General features: G+C 41.1%; 1 protein-coding gene across 1 annotated transcript; it reads left to right on the top strand.

The window, feature by feature from the left end:
* Positions 1 to 2,370: 2,370 nt before the first annotated feature.
* RGS2 (regulator of G protein signaling 2) lies at positions 2,371 to 5,624 on the top strand. Its single transcript, XM_056110610.1, has 5 exons — positions 2,371 to 2,497; positions 3,587 to 3,688; positions 3,778 to 3,839; positions 4,320 to 4,486; positions 4,790 to 5,624. Exons 1-5 carry the CDS (start codon positions 2,385 to 2,387, stop codon positions 4,982 to 4,984), a joined length of 639 nt encoding a protein of 212 aa, XP_055966585.1. The 5' UTR covers positions 2,371 to 2,384; the 3' UTR covers positions 4,985 to 5,624.
* Positions 5,625 to 22,516: the final 16,892 nt, after the last annotated feature.

Genomic DNA, 22,516 nt, shown 5'->3' with positions numbered 1-22,516 from the left:
TTGTTTTTAAAATTTTTATTAAACATTTAGGATGATTCTACTTGAACAAATTACTGTTATAAATAAAAATAAGCATTTATTCATTTTTGTGCATATGTTGTACGATTTGACTTTTCAGATTGGAGAGAGAGATCTGGAAAGTTTAAATGTCAGTTTGCTCAATTTCCTTCTTTACTCACTATCCAGGAAGTGTTTAACATCCATTATGAACTTGAACAGTAGCACAAATCTGATGTTATCTTGATATTTTAAAAATACTTATACAGTCGTAACTTCCTTGTGAATTAATACTCTAATGGTATTTCCTCCTTGAACAGCTCTGCCTCATTGCTTTCTTTTCCATGTGTGTGCAAATTAATAGCAAACCTTTGAACAATAACATTTACCAAAGCCTTTCCACATCAGATTCACATAAGATCCAATGAGACTAAAGAGGACATGTGCTCTTAAGAGAACTAAGGGTGTGGGGCTCTCCTTGGTGTTCTGAGCTGTTCCTATGGTTACTGAGCATTTATTTGTTGAGTGGAGAGTCTAATTAGATCTCCTAACACAAGCCTGACTCTTCTCTTGCAGGCTCATGACCTTTCTAATTTGAATTCTACCATCCAGTGTCTCACCTGAAAAATATATTGCAATTTATGTTGGCAAGAAAAATCAAGTGTCTGACCATTATGCATATTTAATGTTGAATCATCTGAAAGTGAAAAGAAACATAGGAAACATTATACAAAGTTCTTTTAGAGATGCAGGATTATGCTTGAGAAAGCTTTTAAGTATTTATTACTGGACTGTAAATTATTTTTTGATTCCTAACAAACTACATGGCTGCTGTCTTCAGTAATAATTTAGATCTTAACCTCCAAGCCACACTTGGAAGTTCTAGCTGGAAACTCACCATGAGAGTACGCTGAACCAGCTCTAATTTTCCTTTAACTATTGTAAAGTACGGATAATAAATTCAGTCTGATCCTGATCTTGCTGCCCTTCTTTCTGTTTGTTTAGATGCTTTAAAGGAAAAAGCCGCCAGCATATGGCAGTGCAGTCTGTTATCTGAAAGCAAATCACTTGTAGTTAAGGTTACCAATCTGTCCTTGAAACATTTAATGTTGGCTACATAAAAGATGAGTTTTTTTGAAAAAAATTGTTTTTCCTCCCCCTTCCCTCCTTTTGCCAGTTATTTGGTGGTCTGGTAAATTCCAAGCCCATTCAGCAGAATTCTTAAGGGAATCCTGTGTCCCTGCGCTCTTAAACCACACTGATTCCAGTGCCACTCGGCGGTGAGTTATGGTGTTTCCCTCTATCTCACAAACTCGTGTGTGAGTTCTCTGTTGCAAGCAGGGGAAGTCACGGGAGAGACCTCTCCTGGGGCATCTGCCTGCAGCCCCAGGCGCTGACCCGGTCACCTGCCTACTTGGGGTTTTAAGAAGCACACCCTCAGTAAGCTGCCCTCCCTGCATCACTTTCTCCTGCCCCTTCCCCAGGGATGCCTGTGGGCCCACACCTACTCCGGAACCAGCTTTTTTATTCCTCTTGTTTCCTTCCATGCTGTGGAGCCTCAGAGAGAAACAGGACGGGGTGTCCCCACGGACTCAGTTTACAGATTAAGAAATGAGGTGAAGGAAGGGAGAGGGCAAATTAAAAAAAAAATTAGAAAATTTAAAAATAAAGCAGTTAAAGAGTTGTGAAAGAGCTTGTCTTGGATCCCAGTCAACCTGAGTTTACTCCCCCAGCAAGCCATCTGGTCCCTCCAGCATCGCGCGGGGGTGGGAGGATTCCTGAGCACAAAGCCAGGAGCAAGCCCTGAGCACTGCAGGGTGTGGTCCAATCCCTTACACCCATAAAAAAATAAAACAAAATAAAACAACATAAAATAAAACAAAATATAAAATAAAATGAAGGTGAAGGGGTGCAGAGGGGATTGCCGTGAACGGGAACATCCTGATCCAAACTACGGCTCTTGCAATCTGGCTCGCGGTACGCGGGGAAATCCTCACGGCCTCGGGTGCCAGGAACGTGGGGCGGGGGCGGGAGGAGAGAGCGCCCCAGGCCTGCAGCCAACTTGGCCGCCGCGCAGCCCGCGGCGAAGGTCGCCGGGGACGGCTGCAGAGAAAGCTCGGGATGCCCAGCTCCCGCCCTGGCAGCCGCCCCGGGGTTCCGAGTGCGCACGACGCCGGGGCCGCGGACGTCAGCCGCGGCGGGGATCCGCGCCCCGCGGCTCGGCCGGGCTCGCCCCGCCCCCTCGCCCACAGCCGCACTCGGCCAATTGGCGCCTTCTGGAGGCGGGACCGGCGAGGCGAGGCCCCGCCCCACCCCCGCCGCCTCTCATATATACGCAGCCGCGAGGACTCTGGCAGATCGCTGCCGCCCAGAGAGCCCAGACGATAATGCAAAGTGCCATGTTCCTGGCTGTCCAGCACGACTGCGGCTCCATGGACAAAAGCGCAGGCAACAACGGCCCCAAGAGCGAGGAGAAACGGGAGAAAATGAAGCGGACCCTGTGAGTACGGCTTGCTTCTCTCTTGCGCCCGCCCCTGCGGACCGCCTAGCAGCAAGCCCGGCTGGCTGCAAACACCGTCCTTTGGGACTCGGCTTTTAAGTCGGAAACTCGAGTCCGTGCCTCTGCAGAGGGGGAAATGTGCAGAAGGTTAATTTGCTAAGAAAGGTGAAACGTTTGTGCACGTACTTATTTTGCTAGGCGAGAGAAGGAGACAGAGTTTAGAAACTGCAGACAATTCTTGACCGGGAGGTGGTGGTAGATGGGCTGAGAAATTGTGGATGGGGTTCTTTGTCCCTTGCATTTAAAATGACAGCAGGGAATCCTGCAGCTGAAGCGCTTTTCGGGCAGTAGGTAGCATCGTTAATTATGATTGGCTTGCACAGATGCTGGAGTGGAGATTTTCCTCTCTCTCTCTCTCTCTCTCTCTCTCTCTCTCTCTCTCTTTGTTTCTTGCGGGTTCTGAATATATTCGCTTTGAATTCATTTCGGGTTTTTATTGTTTTCACTGAATAGCGAATCTCACCCACTCACGACTGTGGAACAAGTAAATGTTCTGCATTCTCTGCTTCAAATGAGTGTTGTATCTGGGCAGGAGGGGAAAGGATTGTGGATGGTGCATGCACACAGACCTTTCTTTGCATACACAGCCACTAGTGTGCTCCAGAGCTTTGTGCTCTGACAGTAAAAGGGAACTACAAGCAAAGCATGAAAATCGACTGGCTGAAGGTGGTTTCTCTATTGTGTTTCATCAAGAGTCAAACAGATGCCTTGGGGATTTCCTTGCAGACAAAAGGCATCCCTGTGTGTGCCACAAATAGCAATCTACCTTTTGAATTCTGCAAACTAAAATAGCCTATTAATTGTAAGTCATCCTGACCTTAATTTATAAAACAAAATTACTTTCAGATGAAACTAATTACAGAGTACATAGGTGCTAGGTTAGCATGTGAAATGAGTAAGAATGAAGAAGAGTCCTTGTTTTGTTTTACAGTGTCTAGCCTTGGGGTGACTTTATTTGGTAATAATACCTTCTGCAGAAACAGTGATTTCAAGTGTTACCACTTAGTGAATAACTTTTTTTTTTTCCAGATTAAAAGATTGGAAAACCCGCTTGAGCTACTTCTTGCAGAATTCCTCCTCTCCAGGGAAGCCCAAAACCAGCAAGAAAAGCAAACAGCAAACCTTCATCAAGTAAGTTGCTGTCATTGCTTTGTAAATGTGAGTCTCAAACTCCTGAGCTGGTGAGGTGCAGAGTGTAAAGGGCAGAACTTCTTTTGCAGGCCTTCCCCAGAGGAAGCACAGCTGTGGTCAGAAGCGTTTGATGAGCTGCTCGCCAACAAATGTAAGTTTACCACTTGCATTTCAGTGTTGCAGGGATCCCGGGCTTGTATCCACAATGGGAAAACACCTAGTCCATGGAAAGTTGCTTTTTCTCCTTCATTTCCCCGTGTCTGAATTGCCTGGTTTATTCACTCCAGGTGGAGAAAAAAAAATAACCTAAAAATATTAGGATGACAGTTGTTCTTCATTTAATCCATTTTTCCCCATGACACACATTTTTTAGGGTTACAGTTTACAAAGAAGCCAGGCCTTCCCTTTAAACAGTTACACTGGCAGAAAAAAATCAGTATATTTTTTGTAGTACTGTGGCAGCTTAAACTGTCTTGCCCACTGGCATCCTGGTCCATCAGAGAGCTGATGGCTGAGTAGTATAGGTTTCCCTGACACACAGCAGCACAGTGCTCTGGGAATGATCCAGTCAGGGGGGACGATTTGGTGACCCCACTCTTCACCCTTCCATGTTCTTTCTCTCTCCCCTCAGATGGTCTGGCTGCATTCAGAGCATTTTTAAAATCTGAATTCTGCGAGGAAAATATTGAATTTTGGCTGGCCTGCGAAGACTTCAAGAAAACCAAATCTCCCCAAAAACTGTCGTCAAAAGCAAAGAAAATATATACTGACTTCATAGAGAAAGAAGCTCCAAAAGAGGTAAGAGGGGGACAGTTCCTGATTTCAGCACATTTCAAACACTTTAGCACCAGGGTGAAGCCAAAAAAATAAAAAATTTAAAAAAAAGAGATATATATATACACACATACATACACACATACACACACATATATATGAGATGTCAGATGCAGGTAAGTGCAGCAACACTGCCTCCCCTCTTCCTCACACTCAGGCCATTTATATGCATAGAGGCAGTGACTTAGGGAGTCAAAGAGATCACACATTATGGCATTGCTTCGTTTCAAAAAATAAAACTGCTTTCTGGGGTGTGTTTTGTTTCAGATCAACATAGACTTTCAAACCAAAACGCTGATCGCCCAGAATATCCAGGATGCCACGAGCGGCTGCTTTACGACGGCCCAGAAAAGAGTATATAGCCTGATGGAGAACAACTCCTACCCCCGCTTCCTGGAGTCTGAATTCTACCAGGACTTGTGCAAAAAGCCGCAGATCCCCACAGAGCCCCATGCTACATGAGATGAAGCGGGGAGCCCCAAATTGGAGGACATTTGATTTTTTTTCTTTGTCCTAAGAAAAGGCCATGAACTGGCCAGAGACACTGACCTTGAAATCAGCCTGTGGGTGTTCAGGCAACATGGCTCAGAACTATTGATTCCGAGTTGGGGGCTGGCAAGCCTGGCCGAGCAGATTGTGCAGACAGCTCCCTATCTGCGTGGAGGGCGCAGGGGAGAAAGGGGGAAGTTGTGTCCACTGTGGAGAGACAGGAGCGGGAGGCTGAAAGAGGGACTTGGTGTCATCCTCATGGTCCCAAAGCATCAACAGGTCTGGGATCAGGCGATCGTTAGCAAGCTGGCTGTCCATCTTTCCCCAAATCGGTCCCTGTCACCACATTCTGGTTTTAGTTTTAGTTTTGTCGTACAAGTAACATTACAATGTTTACTGTATACAAGGGTCTCGTATAGCAGCAGTGCTGTTATCATCTATAACACTAGAGTGAAACGTCTGTGTTTGAACTGTTCAATGCTCTGTGTAACCAAACAAGTGCTGTTGTGTAGACAACTCAGATGTCCATTGCGAGTGCCAAAATGTGTCCTGAAGGCAGCTACATTTTGAAGTGTCTTTGAATACTTTTAATAAATTAATTTTGATAAATGCTATCATATATTTGATTCTCATGTGGTTGGGTTTTGATTTGGTGGGTGGGGATTATGCAGTTTTCGTCATTGGAAATCTGAGCAGATACATGGGAGGGGATGTCATTTTTCTGTTAAAGAAGTAAGCCATAGATGGGGTGCCTATATAGCAGAATTAACGGGAAATTAATTAAATTAATAAATTGAGAAATGCTACTTGCATGGCAGACTTCACTCCTATCTCTGACTTATCCCTGCCAGGCTTTTGTAGATCAGATGAAGTCAGATCACATCCTTAGAATCACTTTGGAATCAAGCTTTCTAATATACTCTTGTAAAAGTTAAGCTGTGATTAATGAAGTAAAAAGAATACTGACCTAAAGCCCTCCATCAGTACTGTTAAGGGCCATGCAAATATGGAAAGTAAAATTTTTTAAAGGTCCCAACTTTCTTCACGTAACTAAGCATCAAGAAGAGGTTTACTAGGCAGATCTGCCTGTTGGCTTTCCCCAGTGTGAAGTTCCCCACAGAATACAGCCCTGAGCTCATGCTGAGCTGCTACAAATTCAGAACTGTCCTGCTTTGCTAGCCTTCACTGGCCAAGAAAGAATCGGGTCCTGTTCCTTTTCAAACTGGCTAAAAAGAAAGGAAAACTAGAGTCTTAACTAGCTGCTTTTTCAACCTCCTTCAGTATAGTTTTACTTTCAAAAAGAAGGGAAAGCCTCCTTTGGGATTCAAGGGACTGAGCTCAGGTGATAACAGCTCGTTGCTTAGTGAGTTCTGAGTCCTCACCTCTAGCTCTTCACTTTACACCTCCCTGCCTATCCCGCCACTTCCTCTGACATAGTGAGAGGCTATCAAAATGGTTAAACACTAAAATGCAAGTGTTCTAGAAAGTTCACCTCTAATCGGTTAGATACAACTTTTGTGATTGTTGCACATGTGTTCAGACATCCCAGCACCAACAGCCTGATCTTGGAGGTCTGGCCCTGTTCAGCAGCAGCTATCGGAATAATGCTCCTCGGTGCTTCTGAAATAGTGGCTCCTTTTCTCCAGCCAGAATCACCAAAAAAAGTTACTTATTTCTTTGGAGGATAAATATGCCCAGGCCACACAAGCCTTAATTTGGGAAGGTTTCAGCCAATAGAGCCCCAGAGACAAGACACTCTTTCACTTTGTCACCAAGTGCCAATTATTTAATTATTTTACCTCCAAACTCTCCAGTCTGCTTTCAGTCACCAGCTGCTGCCTGGTTAGCTACAGTAGTCTCAAATCATTCTCATCCCCCCCCCCCTCCCTGCCCTGCCCTCTTCCTCTTCTATATGTTCTCTGCGTGGTAATACTATGGATCCTTCCAAGACATAAGCCTGGGGTTAGAAAGAGAGTACGGGATGTAAAGTGTTTGTCTTGCATGCTGCAGACCCTGGTCCAATTTCAGCACCACATATGTTCCCCCAAGCCCCACCTGGGTTCACTCATGAGCACAGAGTCAGAAATAGCCCCTGAACACCACCAGATGTAACCCACAGCATCCCCTGACCACAGCCCCCAAAATACAGAAGCTGACCTTTTATCCAGTGGCTTAATAACCCCTGGAAGTTTGCCAGGTGATAATGATGAAGGCCTTAACTCTCTGCACAGCCTGACCCTTTTTTCCCATTCCAACCTTGTGCCCACCACATTTTCCAAGCCCTCTCACTTCTATCCCACATAGGTGCCCAGATCACAGGGCCTCCACAGGGCCTCTGAGCAAATGGTCTGGGCCCAGCACACAATTGCAGCTCTTACTCATCCACCTAAGAGGGTGATTGTCACTTCCTCCCCCGACTTCCTCCCCTGGACCAGATCCTTTTTTAGATACTCCTACAACACATGATACTTCTATAAAATACAATTACAGTACTTCTCTAATTCAGAGCACTTTGTAGTGCCCTCATTCAACTGTATGAATGCTCGATAATTTGTTGTCTTCCCTCACTAGATCATGGGTGGCACAGTGAGATTTGAAGACTCTTTCTACACACTGCTAAATGCCAACCCGTAGTGCTGGACTGACACAGCAGGGGAGTAGCATAAATGATTGCTGGATGATTACATGAGTGTGGTAGGTCTTACTGGGAGTGTCTGCCGCCGAACTGAGAGGTCACTGAGGCGGAGTTGGATGCTCCCAGTGGTTCTGCTAGTTGGGATCCCAGTGCCACAACAACAAAACAAAAATTATATTATCTCTGGATGTACTTCAGTCAACTGTGTGCGAACACCACAACTGAAGTGTGTGTGCACTCACCACCCAGCTAACATGGCCATCAAGTGTGCAAGCATCACATCAAGTGTGTACAACTCTCAGTCATCTGAGACATGGTAACAGCGAAGGAAGGGGGGGGATTATTATTAATAGACTTTGGTGAATCTAGAATATCCAATGCACAAGAAAATAAGGACCAGGTTTTAAAAGTTCCATTGACTCAAATGCCTGAAAATATCTATAGAGCTTTTTTCTTTGGCAAAAAATACCTTTTACAAGGTATAAATTGTGACATCTTACAGAAGATTACTGCAAGAAAAAAAAACAGATTTTTCAACTATTTCAGGGATGCTAAAAGCATAGGCTTTTTCCAGGTGGTATTTTCCAGTGTTCTGTAGAGAGGAATAAACTGAAATAGATTTAAGATTAGAAGTCACATACCTCCATGGATAAATATTACTTTGTGTTCCAGTTTTTCCAAGCTTACATATTTAGGATCCATAGTCCATTAATTTTTATATATTATGTTTCTTATAATTTATTGCCAGGGATGTTTCAAAATATTTCAGACAGTCTGACATACATGTCAGCCCATTTCATATATATGTGAGATATATATGTGAGATACATATATTAAGGTCTCATTAAGGCCCTCCCGTTGATCGTCGATTTGCTTGAGCGGGCCCAGTAATGTCTCCATTGGAGACTTTGTTGTTACTGTGTCTGGCATATCGAATACTCTCGGTAGCTTGCCAAGCTCTCCGAGAGGGTCGGAGGAATCGAACTCGGGTTGGCCATGTTGGCCGCTTGTAAGGCGAACGCCCTACCCGCTGTGCTATCGCTCCAGCCCTGAGATACATATATATATATATATATATATATATATACATATATATATATATGGGAAGTCTTAAAGTGATGACACAAAATGATATCAGAGAAATGAATGTTGGCTGGTTAGCTTCACTCCAATATTTGATGATTTGTGGCAAAGATTCTTACTATGTGGGGGTTAAGAATGAGCAAAAATGTCTCTGCATCAGTAGCCATGATGAGGTGGAGGGGCTATGCATTCAATAAAGTGGAGACCAGGAGAAATCCAACACTATATTTGTATCCTGTGCTTTTAATTAATTCCTTAGAAAACTATTGAACAATGATTTTCTCATAACACCCTATGACTATGAAAGAAATTATTTCATTTATGCATGCTCAGCATATTGGCAAATAAAAAATTTTTCAACAGTCTACATAGGTTTTCATTTAGTATCTTTATTTTTCTCTAGCAGTTTTGGAAACAAAAACTAAACTGTGTTAATCTTGGATAAAGCCTTAACATTAAGTTTTCTTGAGTTAATCTCATATTTATATTGTTTAAAAAATACACTGATCCTTATGGAAACTCTCCTAGGGAGTGAGGCTGTGTTTATTTAGTTGGTGCATATATTAGACTTATGCTGACATTACACCGAAATTAAAATAATGAAAGAAATGAGCCAAAATGGAAAAGAAACCTTTTTCTGCTTTATTCATAGAAAAGGTGTCTGAAACTTTTTAATTTGTCTGTAATTTTCAATCTCTTTGGCAATTCAAATTACTCAGATCTATAGTGAGTGCATTTTGAAATTACATTTTTGAAAGAACTGAGAAAATGATAAAGATACACTACAACAGGAGTTGTGGTGTAGTCTGAGACAGCCCAGACATAAAACTTTTGTTTCTAATGCAGCTGCTACTTAGCAGAAAAACTTGCCCTGTCTTGGAGGACGTTTTTACAATAAATATCCATTGGCACAAGGTAGTGAATTCTCTGATTACTGACATAAGTGACCTTCAATTATAACTTAATGTCAGAACTTAAAGTTCTATGTCTTCACTTTGGTGTTCTTTTTTTTTTTTTTCTTGTTTGTTTGGCAATGCTCAGGGCTTACTCCTAGCTCTGTGTTCAGGAGATCACTCTGGTGGACTTTAGGGAACATATTGGGTGCTAGGGATCAAGCCTGGGTCGGCTTCATGAAAGGCAAGTGCCCTCCCCACTGTACTATCTCCCTAGCCATGACCTCTTAATTTCTTATTCATCTGCTAACAGGTTGATTCTAAAACTTGACAAATTCTATGACATAAGACAAAAGTGTTAATGACTTGACTGACCTTTTAAGAGCACTTAATATAACAATGTTAGTCATCATACAATTATTTTAGGGGAAAAATGAACGATCATTTCACCATTAAACATTTGTTGTTTGTTTGTGTGCTCAGTGCTCAGGGCTTATCCCTGATTCTGCGCTTAGGGATCATTCCTAGAAGGGCTGGGAGAAACCACATGGGGTCTGGGGATCAAACCAGGGTCAGTTGTGTGCAACTATATTATCAAACAGTATCCCAATGACTGAACTTTTAATTTAACTCAGTCACTGTTGGTATAGTCACTGACTGTAGCACTGAGCTGAGGAGATAGTATTAGTACTAGAGCACATGTCTAGCATGTTGTACAAGGCCCTGAGTTTAATGCCTAGCACTCATGGCCCCTGAGCATGACCCCCTGAGCAGTGCTAGATGTCGTCCTGGTGTCCTCCAAGCACAATCAGGATAATCCTGATGATCCCTAAACACCAAGTCATTATGCCTGAAGCCCCAGATGTGGTCCCGAGCCCCAAAAGCACACCAGGACTGGTTCATCTCTATATGTATAAGAAGGAAGAGGCCTTCTACACTGACACCAGATCCACCCTGGAAGGTTTGTCACTTTGGTAGTATTAATAGAGTGACATAGTTTGTATACCTTGAACACTAATTTATTTTATTTTTTTATTTATTGTAATTTTTTTTTGTATTTATTAGTTACAAAGTGTTCATGTTTGAGTCTCGGTCATACAATGATCAAGCACCCATCCCTTCACCAGCACACATTTTCCACCACCAAAACCCCCAGTATACCCCCCATCCCACCCCTATCCCTACCTGTGTGGCAGATAATTTCCACATTACTCTCTTTCTCTACTTTGATTAAATTCAACATTTTGACACCAGTCCCACCATTATTATTTGAAATTTCCCCCCAACTCTCAGACAAGCTGAAAAGGCAACATTAGACAATTTGCTTTCTATTGCTGGTTATGAATAGCATATGATGTCATATGATAGCATAGAATTCCAAGTGATCTTGGAATTCTAAAATGTTAAGTCTGGAGAGATTTCTGCCCATCTGAGATTCGTTTGTGTGTCTCTGGGATCATGACCGTTATGGAGTGTAATAAGTAGCCCAGGGCAGGGGGCAGGGGGCATCTCAGGGTCCGGTCAGGGTGGGGGAAGAGAAGGACCAGTTACTCCCTTATCCTGAGAGGCCCGATGATGAACACTAATATTAATACTACAGTGACCATTACTGCAATACAATGATAGATATAATGGGAAATAATGTAAAAATTAATATGCCAAACATGTCATTTTAAATCTTGTAAGAGCAAGATTTTACTATTAGCATAGTAAAAGAACAAGTGAATGAATTTTAATAATATATATAAAATCAAAAATATTTTAAAATTATCATTTAAAGTATCACATAAAGGTGTAACTTTAAAAAATAAAAAATAAAATAATCCGTGCTTTGTGTTTTATTTTTTCAGCATCCAAAATATGCATTATCACGAGTGGCATTCAAAATTCTTTACTACAATGTTGCCTTTAGTTAGAAAAAGTGTCTTCTCTTTGTGAAATAAAGGCAGTTAGTAGATTGCTTAAGATATACTCCCATACCTGCTGGATGTATGACCCAGCAGAATAAACAGAACATTGTGATATTATGGAGCTTTATAACCCCTTATCTATAAGAGTGGTAATAGATCCTTTAAAATTGTATTGCTTTTTAAATAAATGAATACAATGGTTCATGTGAAGTGTTAATAACTTTTGTAGCAAAAAAGAAGTATAATAACAACGTTTTGAAGTGTTAGCTATTAACTACTTCATACAATTTCTTTAGACATGATGAAGATCCATCCCATCGATACTGTTGTCTGGAAAATCATTAATTTTCAGGTAATATGAACATTCTGCCTGGAAAGAACCAGTTTTTCAAGGGAACCACACCCTTTTTCATTATAGTTAGAATTCATGCATCTTTCCGTGCATTCAACAATACAAAGTCACAAATCCAACTAAGCAATGAACAAAACTTAGAGTTTCTGCCATCAAAAGAGCTTTCATTTTAGTGGATTGCCACTGGTTATTTTCCTTGCTTACCTCTATCATTGGGTTGGAGCGATAGCACAGCAGTCGGGCGTTTGCCTTACAAGCGGCCAACATGGCCGACCTGAGTTCGATTCCTCCGCCCCTGTCGGAGAGCCTGGCAAGCTACTCGTGATGTATTTGATATGCCAAACGCAGTAACAACAAGTCTCATGATGGAGACGTTACTGGGCCCGCTCGAGCAAATCAATGAACAATGGGAGAACTGTGATCCGTGACCTCTATCATTAGCATGATTTTGTCTGCAAATATTATAAAAACTCGAGTCAAGCTGGCTTGACAAACAAATTCAGATCAGAATGAATCCAGACATTATTTGTGCAAGCCTGGCTTCTGCTGTTACTCTGAATTTCTTTCTCTCTGCTCCCCTGAGCCACTAGCAAACATGTCAAGTTTTGTCGACAGGTTTTCATCGTCATCACAAAATGGTGGCAAGTAGGAACAGAAGCAATGGCAAAAAAGAGACTTCCCCCAATCAGCAGGGGAACCACCTCTTTCTTAAGTCTAACTGGATCAATTTAGATCAAGTAGTCCAGAGAATAAGCCAGGCACTAACTGAATTAACCCGGGGCTTTCTCAATAACCATTCAGAAAGAAAGGAAAACCAGCAGGGTAGAAATACCATTCCAAGAGCAAGGCATGCCTCAAAAGCTGTCTGGAGAAAACAATATAAAGAGGTGACTGAAAATAATTAGGGTTCAGTAAGTAAAAGGAGTGAAAATTTAGGGTGCAATCAACAATGTCTCACACATAATGCTAAAAATGAAATTGTATTTGTGTATTTGCTCTATAGTCACTAAAGAATCAGGCCTTGACTCATTATATATTTGGGAATAATATCACAAGATGGATGACTATAAAATAAAATTCAGAAAACACCTGATTTTTATTCTGACTGCATGGAGTATTATCTTTATCAGTTCAAACATGGTCGGAGAGTATTCGATGGGCAAACAGACGGGGATTACATACTTGGGAAACCATCATTAACAATATTATAAATCACAGTGCCTCAAACAATATATTAAAGTTTTAAAATTTTTGATATTATTTATCAAACAAGAACTCGACTTAGAAATTTTATTTGTTGCTCCAACTTTTATAACACTACTTCATAATCAGTTTCCTGCTCTTTTGGGATCAGTTCCCCTTTTTTCAAATCACCTGTGTAATGAATTTTTCAGAGTTTTCTATTTTTCACATACAATTTTACTGTGTATTGTCTCCTTTCATTTTTATTATCTTTCTCTTTCTAAATAAGTAAGAGTAGCAAAGAAGTCATACTCTCCTGAAAATCAACAGATTGAGATTATGATCAATCCAATATTAGCTGGTTAATATAGCTATCTCATTTTCTAGTTAACCCAGGAACGGTCACTTCTCAAGATCTGTTACTTCTTCTATAAGACAGGATCTCTAAAACCTCTTTCATTTCAAAAATCCTGGTTGACTTTAGATATTCCCTGTAATCAATCCTGACACTATGTTCACTGTCACTGTCCTCCCATTGTTTATCGATTTGTTAGAGTGGGCCCAGTAACGTCTTCATTGTGACAATTGTTACTGTTTGGCATATCAGATATGTCACGGGGAGCTTGCCAGGCTTTGCCGTGTGGGCTAGATACTCTCTGTAGCTTGCCGGGCTCTCCGAGAGGGGTGGAGGAATCAAACTCGGGTCGGTCATGTTGGCTGCATGCAAGGCAAATGCCCTACCCGCTGTGCTATCGCTCCAGTCCATTATTTCTCCTAAAACAATCTGAGGTGAAGTCACAGCTTTAACTTCCCACTGTCTTCTCCATACTGAAAAGCAGAGACATCACTTTGTGGGTGACAACTTTCTCAGACACTCTAACTCCATTCTTTCGAACCCTACACCATCTATTCCTCAAAATGCAACTTGTGTTTCCATGTGCCATATCACTTTATTAGTCGCTATATTCAGTCTTTCATTAACTGGACGCAACAGATAATGAGCAAGTGAGCAAGCAAGATAATTCTAGATTCTGAACAAATGTTTATTAAAAAAAAAAGACGACTGGAGGTGCAAGAGGGAGAAGAGAGAGTGGTCTGAGAGCATGCTGGAGCTGGCACTGTTACTAGATTCTCCATAAACTGAAAAATAAAACCAATGTAATTCTGACTTGCAATAACAAACTCTCTATAGAATAGACCTAAAACTTGCGTTATCTAACCCTAGCTTTCTGTTAATTTTAAAATAATTTTTTATCTAAAACATCATATTTTTATCAGTATGGCATTCAATATTATTAAAATTATAAAGAAGAAAAAAATTCCCAGACCATGGCATGTACTGTTTTCTTGCCTAACGTGCCCTTCTCTGTTTGAGATTTCCCAATTGCTTCTTCAAATTCTTGACAGAATGTTGATTTCTTTTACATTTCTTAGGCAAAACCTGAGTAGCTGAATACTTTCTTATCTCTCACATTATTTAGTTCAAACCTCCACTGTCACAATTTCATGTGATGGATACTATCTATTCCAAAACATGAATATTTTCTCTTCTGCTCTTGCTTGTAGAGACATTTCCCTGTCAGTTAAAGCACTCTCATTTCTTAGGCAAGATGTGACATTTTTCCAGAGAAGGAAGGAGAACGCTATATCTTGGTCAGCATCCAGTCTGTTTGTTTGTTCTTTTAACACATAAGGTTGGCTCTAGGGCAAAGGTTCTGAATGTGTGTGTGTGTGTGTGTGTGTGTGTGTGTGTGTGTGTGTGTGTGTGTTGGGGGATAGGTATGGGAGGATCTGTACCCTTGAACAGAAGAAAATGTGATCTCTATTTACACTAACCCATGTCTAAATTTAACATTTCCTCCCATTGTTGAAACTGTGATAGCAAAACTAAACATGTGATTCTGTCACAAAGAGAATTCAGAAACTTTTACATCAACTTCCAATCACTGAAGATATTTGGAAATCTTGTTTATGACCATTATCACTTCAAAATTTTGGGGGGCTAGAGCGATAGCACAGCGGGTAGGGCGTTTTCCTTGCATGCGGCCAACCCAGGTTCGATTCCCAGCATCCCATATGGCCCCCGAGCACTGCCAGGAGTAATTCCTGAGTGCAGAGCCAGGAGTAACCCCTGAGCATTGCTGGGTGTGACCCAAAAAGAAAAAAAAATCAACAATAATTGGACCTACCTCTAGATATTTTATATCAATAATGAAGCACATATTCCTGCATTACATAATTAAAAAAATGTTTCAGAAACCAAAGCGATAGTAAAATGAGTAAGCTGCCTCACTTGAAGGCAACTGACCCAGATTCAATACCTGACACCTCATATCATCCCCTGAGCACCTCCAGCAGTGATCCTTGAGTCAGGAGTAAATCCTGAGAATAGCCGGGTGTGACTCAAAGACAAAACTAGTTTTTATTTTTAAGTACAGTAGTTTTATGTTAGTTAATAAATTCATTATAAGAAATTATACACATTAATACTGTGTCCTATATACCCAGTTTCCCCAATGAGGACATCTTGCAAAAATCCAGGAAAAGTTCACAACTAGGATATTCATACTGATATTGATACTATCAAAATACTGAACATTTTCTACCCTGCAGTATCCTTGACCACAGTCATACATTCCCTCCTACCGCATCCCATTCTTAAACCCTGGTAACCACTAATCTCTCCATTTCTATAGTACTGTCAATTCTAGGATATTCTAGAAGTGGAGTCCTCCAGTCTGTAACCTTATGAAACTGGCATCTCCAATAATTCTATGGAGATAATACATATGTTTCAATTATCAGTATCATTCATGCAACCGTGTGATTTTATATGATGCATGCAGCAGTATTATTCCTTTTATTCAGAGTAATATTTCATAGCACAAGTATTCCAACACCTATTTATCCATTATCCTCACTGAAATACATTTGAATTGCCTCCAACTTAGGCTATTATTAACAAAACTACTGTAATCAATAAGGTACTTAGGAGTGGTGTCAAAGTAAGTTTTCATTTTTCTGGTTAACTGCCCAAGAACACATTTACTAGGTCATACAATCGTCATATGATTCATTTTGTAAGAAAATTGCCCAACTATTTTTCCAAGTGCTTTGTACTATTTTACATTTCATCAGTAACTTTGTACGAGTTTGTTCTAGTTTTTTCTCCCATCTTCACAAGTACTTGATATAAAAGACACTTTAATATACTTTAATATAGTGATATCTTATTGTGGATTATTTGGATTATCCACACATAATTCTTAAGATAACTCTCTTTGACCACTTATATTTTGAATTAGCTGTTGATATGTTTTTCTTGTTTTCCTTTGCTTTCATAGAAAAGTAGTTCAAGTTACTAAGATCAAATGTTCTTAGATTTCCTTCATCAGAGAATGTCTTGATTTCACCTTTATTCCTGGTGGACATTTCCATTAGATACAGAACTTGGAGTTGACAATTCTTTCCCCCTTTCAATACATCTTCTCTTCATGCCACAAACTGGAAACAAACTACCTTAACATCCAAGTTATTTGATTGTTATCTCTAATCCTTCTCCTGTTAGAACGGTCGATATTTTTATTCAGGTGATGGCAGTTTTCATACCCAATTCTCCAGTTTGGTCCTTCTTTAAATCTTTTATCTTCTCATTGGAAAATTTTCCCATTTTCTCTTGTGTTTTCTGTTTCTACATAATTTTTTTATTGAACAATTTCTGTAATACTGTTTTAAAATTGAAAATTCTTTGAGCATGTCTATCACCTCACTGTTAACATTCGCTGATTAGCTTTTTCCATTCAAATTTATGGCTTCCTGGTTCTTGCAATGACAACTGATTTTGTATCAAAATCTCTACATTTTAAATATACTGCTGTGAGAACCTGGATGTTTTTAAGCCTTCCATTTTAGCTGGATTCATCTGATACTCTCCCAGCAGAAGAAGATGATACTTACTATTCCAGTGGATTATAAGTTTATGTTTCCCGGCTGATCTGAGCTGACAAGAAACAGAGAGGCTCATTTTAGTGCAGGATAATGGTGCAGTTCCAGCTCCCCATAGAACTCCACTGACACCCTCCTGGCTTGCAGCCTGGCAGAGATGGAAATCTATTCTTCACATTCAACCTTTGCTGGCACAAATGTGGACACTGCCACAAGTTTTGTTTTGTAGTGTTTGGTTAAAACAAACAACTCAGTGTTTAAGCATTTGTCTTCCTTCTCAGCCCTTGACTGTTCCTTTTGCCTAAAGAAGGAAAGCTTTTGTTGAGACTTCTTAATCTGCACTCCTTGACATTTCTGGGCTGGCAGCTTTCTCAATTCCAGATCTAGAAAATATGAAACACAAAGAAAATCTAAAGGATTCACCACCACATTATTCCTTGGGCCCTAAAGTCTTCAGTTATTCTTCTTATGTTTCATATATAATGTGTAGGGATTTTAGAGATCTTTAATTGTGGGAGAGAGAAGAAAAGAAGCATCTATGTCTTTTAAGAGAAGCACCCCCCAGGAGGTGTTAGTCTCCTCCATCACTATTTTTGGTTAGTATTTTAACTACTGTATTTCACCACAATTGGTTTCCTTTGCAATCCCATATGTTTTATTCATGCGTTTATAAAAAAAACATGTTGAGGCTCACCAGGCAATCACAGGGATGCTTGATACAAGTATAGCTGTATATTCAAACTACAGAGTCACCAACACTGAAAACAGGGGAGCCAAACAACAACAACAAAATTATGAGATGTGCCTGACCAGAATGAAGGTTGGAGGGTCAGGTAGAGGGAACCAGGGACACTGGTAAAGGGAAGTTGACACTCATGGTGGGACTGATGCTGAAACACAGTATGCCTCAAACTCAATTATGAATAACTTGTAAACAATGGTGTCTGAATTTTTTTAAAAAATAATAAAAATAATCACTGTCACTGTCCTCCCATTGTTCATCGATTTGCTCGAGCAGGCCCAGTAACATTGTGAGACTTGTTACTGTGTTTGGCATATTGAATATGCCACGGGTAGCTTGCCAGGCTTTGCTGTGGGAGAAAGATACTCTTGGAAGCTTGCCAGGCTCTCCAAGAGGGCCAGAGGAATCAAACTCGGGTCAGCCATGTTGGCTGCGTGCAAGGCGAACGCCCTACTCGCTGTGCTATCACTCCAGCCCAATAAAAATAATAAAACTTAAAAAGAACAGTTGTATAAAAGCATGAAAAAATTATATTCCGAGATACTATCACAGGCTCAGCTCCCTTTTCTAGAGCATACATTTGGTCCTCCTAACATCTATGCATCCTCTCAAACCTCACAGATGGTTTTGTGGAGAAGGTAAACTACAATTCGAGTTAAGACTATTGCATAGAGTGGAAGACAGAGCTCTTCATTACCAAACAAGGCTCTGGGTCAAAAAGTGACCACATCTGTGGACATTCCTCAAAATTCCAGGGAACACATCCCTTCCTCTGACTGGGGAAGTGTCGGCCATCCTTCTCATCACCTTTAATTCAGACTCTCCATTCCCTAGAACAGCCTGTCCTGCACTTGCCTACACTGGAAATCCCCTTTCTCAAAGCCCAGTATTCTCATGGGCCTGCCTCCAAATCAGGAAGTCTCATCTCACCCACCAGCATGTGGTATGAGAGAAGGGAAAGACCGTACACCAGGACTTGAAAGAGTCTCTCAAACAATTTCTCACTACATTTAAATCTCTCCATGTTATTTCACTGGATTCCTCAACAGAAACAAACGGCTGTGTTTTTCTTTCTATTCCCAGTATTTAACATAATATGAGGCTTATGACCAATGTCTTTAATAAGTGTTGTTAAGTGAACAAATGCTTACCCAATTCAAAATATATTAGAATGTATTAAGAGACTTCATGACTGAAATTTTTATTTTCACTAAAGTAAGATTCATATTCATTTATACACATGTTACTCATGCTTTGGGCTTTCTTTACTAATCATTCTTTACTATCCACTGTTACTCATCCCAAGTTAAACAATAAAATGTATGCATGGTTTCTGCCTTTCACAGACCATCTGGCATGGAAGTCATGCATCTGTTACTTCATAAATATGTTTATGAATGACACAGAATTTCCAGGTCCTATAACACCCCCCTCCTCCATTCTCCACCCCAGCTCCTAGGTTCAAGGTAAGCACACCCTAGGGCAACAGCGTAGAGAATATTGTCCTAGAAATAAGATCGATTCAGATAAGCCCCAACATGATCTGTCAGTCTGCCAGATGGCAACACCTTTCATGACCTAGAGTCTAGAAACACAAGTCTAGTGCTCTTGAAAGCAGTCTCATAAATCTTTAACTCACACAACCTTCCCTCAATCTCTATTAGCAAATGACAACATAACCAAGAATTTTCTCATTTCAGTGCTAACAAGCTACTCAACCAAGTCCAAGAAATGAAAAGAACATTACCCAGGAGTCAAAAGGAAGTGACTAAGAGTTGGGAAATGGTTCATAGCATCAGGAAGGACAACTTGCAAAGAAGGGTAACATTCCACGCCTCCTCTCGGGCGGATGTTCGGGACAGCCCTATGAACTGTCAAGAAAGATAAACCAAGGTTTGTTCTCAGTACGGCAATGACAAAGGAGTCTTGGCAGTGAATCTGACAGCTAACACTATGAGTGAGGCCACTGACGACAATAATTAATGAATAACCTGAGTGGAACGTTCCTTTGGCGAGGTTGAAACCATTGAAGAATTAATAGATTCTAGCCTCAGAGGAACACCTGCACAGTCCAACTAGAAAAGAAAATGGGTGGGGGGGGGGGGGAAGGATATGTTTTTAAAGCAGCTATGTTGGTTCCTATGCTTAAATAGGAAAAGATTTATGATTTGAATTTTAAAAAAATAACATCAGAAGTAAATGAACAGTTCATATAAAAATAGATTTGGAGATATTTAGTGGTTTGGGTATATGCCTTTCATGTATAAAACCTCCGTGAGCTGTATTGCGGATTCACTACCAGGATCTCACCATTCTACAAAGAAGTGATCGTTGATGTCAAGAGAGGGGTGCGGCAGGGTGATACCATTTCACCAAAACTCTTCAGTGCCACCCTCGAGAACATCATGCGACGACTGGAATGGGAAGGAATGGGAGTGAAGATAGATGGTCGGCAACTACACCACCTCCGCTTTGCTGATGACATTGTTTTAATAACACCAAACATTAGCCAAGCGGCACAAATGCTGGCCGACTTTGACCATGAGTGTGGAAAGGTAGGACTACAGCTGAATCTTACGAAGAAAATGTTTATGAGAAACAGCCTTGTTCCTGACGCCCCATTCGCTCTCAATGGAACGGCCATCTCCGAATGCAACAGTTATGTGTACCTAGGTCGAGAGGTCAACATGACAAATGACCTGGCACCCCAGCTGCGCAGGAGGAAGAGAGCGGCTTGGAACGCCTTCAAGAACGTCAAAGAAATAGCTAAGAGGACGAAGAACCTCCGGCTCCGGGCACATCTCTTTGATTCCACTGTTCTTCCTGCATTAACATATGCCTCAGAGACCTGGGCCCTACGCAAACAAGATGAGAACACTATTCAGGTCTCCCAAAGAAGAATAGAAAGAGCTATGCTTGGAATATCACGTTTCTCTCAAATGAGAGAAAGAATCCGGAGTTCTGACATCCGTCGATGATCAAGAATCAGGGACGCTGTCTCATTTCCCAAGGTGTCAAAAATCAGATGGGCTGGTCACGTAATGAGATTTAAAGACGACCGCTGGACTAGAGCGGTTACCGACTGGATTCCACGGGATGTCAAAAGACCGCGTGGCCGCCCACCTTCCAGATGGTCAGACTTCTTCGTCAAGATCATGAACGATCGGTTTGAGGCCCTTCATGTTCCTGGAGCGAACAGATGCCATTGGGCTACACTAGCACACGACAGGGACAAATGGAGACGTTACTGGCGCCCGCTCAAGCAAATCGACGACTAACGGGAAGTTAAGTGATTAAGTATAAAACCTGAGTCAATCTCCAGCACCAAAAAAAAAATAAAAATAAGAAAATAATATATATATATCCTATAAGTTAAGATATATACAGGAAATATATATCATATATATGATATATATTCCATAAGCTAAGTAGCACTGTAGCTCTGTCCTCCCATTGTTCATCAGTTTGCTCGAGCGGACACTAGTGATGTCTCCATTGTGAGATTTGTTGTTACTGTGTTTGGCATATCGAATACACCACAGGGAGCTTGCCAGGTTCTGCCCTGCGGGCAGGATACTCTTGGTAACTTGCTGGATTCTCCAAGAGGGAAAGAGGAATGAAACCCGGGTTGGCCATATGCAAGGCAAACTCCCTACTCGCTGTGCTATCACTCCAGCCCATAAGCTACGTATATCCATAAAAGCATAGATATTTGTTTATTTTAAAACTTCTAAAGCTTAAAAAATATCTCTATATATATGTAAAATTAGTGTTATAAACTTGTAAGTTCTGAGTTCTGAGTTGAATATCATGACATATATAGTGGCACAAAAGTTGCCCAAAAATGTTGGTCAAATTTCAAAATAACTTTATTTAATTCTCTCTCTCTCTCTCTTTCTCTCTCTCTCTCTCCATCCCCCTCCCTCCCTTTCTCTTAGGTTTTTTGGGCCAAACTTGGTTAGTGCTCAGGGTCTACTCAAAGCTCTGTGATTGGACATTCCTCCTGGTGGTACTTAGGAGCATATGTTGTGCAGGGGATGGAATCACAGCTTCCTCCAAGCACAGCCTGCACTCAAGGCTGAGCGATGAGTCCAGCCCTCATTCACACAGGCCTTATCCAGCAATGTTCAGGGGACTTGGCAGGCTAGGGCTACTCCTAGCAGTGCAGGACTGACAGTTTGGTGCTCTCCCAATGGTGCACTCAGGGACAATGCTGTGTCAGGGACTGGACTTGGGTTTTAGAAGGGTAAGGCATGTGCTCTATCACCTAAGCTATCTCAAGGACAATTCTTCCGAATTTTCTTCTAATTTCTGTTGTGATGCTTCTATGGGTTGACTGGCTTCTGTCTCCTGCAACACGAACCCTACTTCAGGAATTACTAGCACAGCCTACCTGATTTCAGTTTGGCTTTCAGACAGCAGCACATAGTTTTATATCCTTATATTTTAGCACTGCACTGTCCTCCGGTTGTTCATCGATTTGCTCCAGCGGGCCCAGTAACATCACCATTGTGAGACTTGTTGTTACTATGTTGTTACTTGTTGTTACTATGTATATATTTATGTAGGAGTACTGCTATTTATTCAGTCACTGATTAGGCTGGTTGAATTGGGCATGAACTCCACCTTACATGTTTTTTTTTCATTTTTTTTATAATTTAATTTATTGAATCACCATGAGAGCAGTTACAAAGCTTTCGGGTTTAAGTATTTAGTCATATAATGAAACATTCATACCTTCACCAGTGTCCATTCTTTACCAC

Source organism: Sorex fumeus, unplaced genomic scaffold (genome assembly GCF_029834395.1).
Source record: "Sorex fumeus unplaced genomic scaffold, SorFum_2.1 ptg000010l, whole genome shotgun sequence".
NCBI lineage: Eukaryota > Metazoa > Chordata > Mammalia > Eulipotyphla > Soricidae > Sorex > Sorex fumeus.
Note: the sequence above shows the minus strand (reverse complement) of the source record. Positions and strands in the feature narration are given on the sequence as shown.